Source organism: Pygoscelis adeliae, unplaced genomic scaffold (assembly GCF_000699105.1).
Source record: "Pygoscelis adeliae isolate BGI_AS28 unplaced genomic scaffold, ASM69910v1 Scaffold114, whole genome shotgun sequence".
NCBI lineage: Eukaryota > Metazoa > Chordata > Aves > Sphenisciformes > Spheniscidae > Pygoscelis > Pygoscelis adeliae.
In genome coordinates, this window is record NW_008824587.1 from 527569 (window position 1) to 530878 (window position 3310).

The 3310-nt window shown below is 37.5% G+C and overlaps 1 protein-coding gene across 1 annotated transcript in view; it reads right to left on the minus strand.

Annotated features, from left to right (window-relative positions):
- CNTRL (centriolin) overlaps window positions 1-2060 on the minus strand; it is a 36467-nt gene extending 34407 nt beyond the window's left edge. Inside the window, exons 1-3 of the mRNA XM_009322029.1 lie at window positions 1846-2060; window positions 1222-1355; window positions 661-791 (exon numbers count right to left, since the gene is read on the minus strand). Coding sequence (XP_009320304.1) covers window positions 661-791; window positions 1222-1355; window positions 1846-2023 — 443 coding nt within the window. The 5' untranslated portion in view covers window positions 2024-2060. The remainder of the gene's footprint in view (window positions 1-660; window positions 792-1221; window positions 1356-1845) is intronic.
- Window positions 2061-3310: the final 1250 nt, after the last annotated feature.

Consider the following 3310-nt stretch of genomic DNA (forward strand, 5'->3'; position numbering starts at 1 on the left):
TGTGCGAATGCAATGTGTAGAAATGCTTGTGTCTTGCTTACTTCCTATTGTAAACTTCTCTACTGAAATCGCAGCTTCTCTACTGCAAAGTCAGTCTCGTGTAAGGATCATAATTCACTAACAGAAAAATTAAAGGAAACAAAGAATTTTGCTATTGCCTGAACCATTACCCTTCAACATTCTTACACCACTCAGAAAAGATACCAGACTCTCAAAACAGTGAAAGTGAAAAAGCAATTTAGTGAGGTTACAGCCTGCCTGATCAAGCCCATTCAGCTTCCTCTCCTAAAAGAAAGCTTCTTGTATTTATCCGTAATGATATGCAGTAAAAGTTTAATTAATTTTTAATGCATTTAATTGGGTTATTGTACACTTTTCATTATGGTACCTGGAAACTTGCATTTCTGGCTTGGTTTCCTAGGAAAACAAGTTTAACTGCAGCCATGGTACACTAACAGCACCTCCCAGAACTATTTATCCTTCTAATACCTAAGAGCTTGTGCTTTTTAAGATCATCTCACCAAAGCCTGTTAGTCTTGATATACAACTGATGGGAAATTCACCTTAACTGTTCACACCTGTGAGAGAACTCACAAACAATAAGAGAATGTCAGCTTTATTGTATCTGGGCTTACCAAAACCATTAATGTTTCTGCTTACCTGATTTTGTTGCAAGACAAATTGAGTTCACGCAACTTCATCAGTTTATCCAACTTCTCAATCTTCTCTATTTGGTTGTTACTAAGATTTAGTGTCTCTAGTTTAGAGCACTTTTCCAAGTTTTCTATGTACTGTAGAACAGAAAATTAATCCATTAGCACTGCAGCTTTATTAATTTTTTTTTTTAAGAGAAAGGCAGATTTCTATTTTTAACAACCACCTATTCATTAAAAAATGACCAGTCTCACGAACACAAAAGGGAAATTGCCATTTAAAAAAAAAAAACCACAAACAAAACAAACACAAAACCCAGAACAATCCAAAAACTAAAAATTACACAAATGGATGGTGTTCTAAACTTCATTCTAACTGATCCAAAATTTTTTCTTTTGCACAAGTTTCCACTGACTTTTTTTTTTTAAACAGAAGCTGCTTGTAGAACTATGCCAACATAATTAGAATATAGCTGTTTACATCCACTTAAAATTAGACCTTTACTAAAAAATAAATAAAAATTAATTTTTAACTTTGTTTCATTACCAGTTATTTTCAATAACTTACCTTAAATTTCTTGTCCCCGTCCTTTGGGGAAGAAAGATTCAGTGAGCTTATACATGCCAAATTTTCCTGTTTTGACAGACCTTTTATAAGGGGTTCAGTAATGTACCTAACTCCTGGACTAACACCATTTTCATCTGAAATTAAGGAGATAAACTACTTTCAGTAGTTCAGAAAGAATTGGTGATTTTTATATTAGTCTTTATATTATAATCTATATATTATATTTTTATATTAGTTTATATTATTTTGTATTAGTCTTTTACATCACACTGAATACTGGGAAAACATTGAAAATTATTCCCAAGGGATGAGAAGAAACAGCACACCAGAAGCATTTACAGGAAACGACATGTTAGAGTAAGTGGGTATAGCCTTTTGAAAAAGGCACAGTATGCATCTCCCTTTGCCAGTCTTCCCCCCGGCACAGAATGTAACAAGTAAAAGTCTCATTATTCTACACAGCTTTCATTACTATCACTTCCACATTTGAGTACCAAAAGATGAAAGCAAATTTTTCAGGGTTCTTTCCAACAGATCATACATCTTTAATCATACAGTTCACAGAACATTGGCTTTTTATGCTTTTAGTATGTACTTTTATACCAGCAGTTATTTATACAATACCTTTATGAAACTTATACTCAAAAGCAGCTTCTACATTTTCTGCTGTAATACCAAATTGTCGGTGCCTCCGCTCCGTGCTTTTGCAAGCAGATGGAGATGTCTGTTGGCTAAGAGGAGATGGCGATCTGGTACTTGAACTGACAGGAGACATTGGACTAGGTGTCCGAGAAGCTAACATCTGTGGTTTTCTACATAATGCTTTTCTTACTGAGCCTTTCTTCATTGCCAAAAATACAGAATATCATATGATCAATATCTGGAAGATCAGAAACAAACATCAGTCTGTACATAAGTCTAAATGTTAATGGCTTGCATGCCAACGAAATTGTCTTTTTAGCATAAGAAAATATTTCCAGCAACGATTTGGTGCCAAAAAAACACTTCTAAGCCAATTCTCCAATGGGTGACAGCTTCCAGTTTTCATGGGCTAACACATATTCGGAGGAATGGTATACCTGTTTACTTATACCATTCTACAGCACATCAGGAACTGGCTGAACTGCTTTCTGTTTTGCAGCTCATCTTGGTAACTGTCCTGCAATTTATGGCTTACACAAAGTCTGTCAGGTCTGGAGATACTCTCAACTCAGACTAACATAGTTGGCAGAGGACAGAAAGAGAGGACTAGGATCCCAATTGTTTTTACCAAAGTTAGAAATCACCCACTTTGCAGCTAGAAGAGCAAATACAAGCAAAAAAAGGCAACAGAGAAAAAAAAATTAAAATCAGTCCAGCACTGGCATTCCTTCAGTGTTCCCCTTTCTGCAAACAAGTTATTCTGTGACTGCCTGGGAAATTCCAGAAAATATTAACAGAAACTTCCCCCAGTGACGAATATATTTCCCTAGGGGTAAGTGTAGAAACAGTCATGTGCATGAAAGCCCTTGTAGTAACCATCTTCAAGGGGCACGTTTCTACTAAAACCTAGATCCAGGAAACAAATAGCACATTTTAAGAAATTCTTTAATATAGAAACATACGCTTTTAAAGGAACTTTGAGCTACATGAGTGATTACATTGTGTCGTAAGTTGAGAAGATTTTCTTCATTAAAATGGACTGGTTTTTTTCCTGAATCTTCAATATGAAAGAAAGAAAGAAAGAAAGAAGGAGCCACTCTCTCCAATACTGGGAGGCACAACTCATTCAGGGCCAGGAAACTGCGACTGGAAGGGGCAGCAGAGGGGGAACGATGGTGGTGAGCTAGCGAAAAGCTACTTTGGGAAGTTTCTTCGTGTTTTAAGGAGAGCAGTTAGACATTTTAATGCGGTTTCTTGAGAACAAATTGTGCTTTTGCAATGAAAACCACGACAAAACTCTCATATTAGAACCGGCGGGGAAGGGGGGGAACGTTGACTTGACCTGACCGCGGAGGGCTGCCCTGGGTGTACCCCGCGCCCCGGTGGGGAGCAGACGGGCCCTCGGTACGGCCAGCCCCCTCCCTCCTCGCCGGTTAACGGCTGCGCA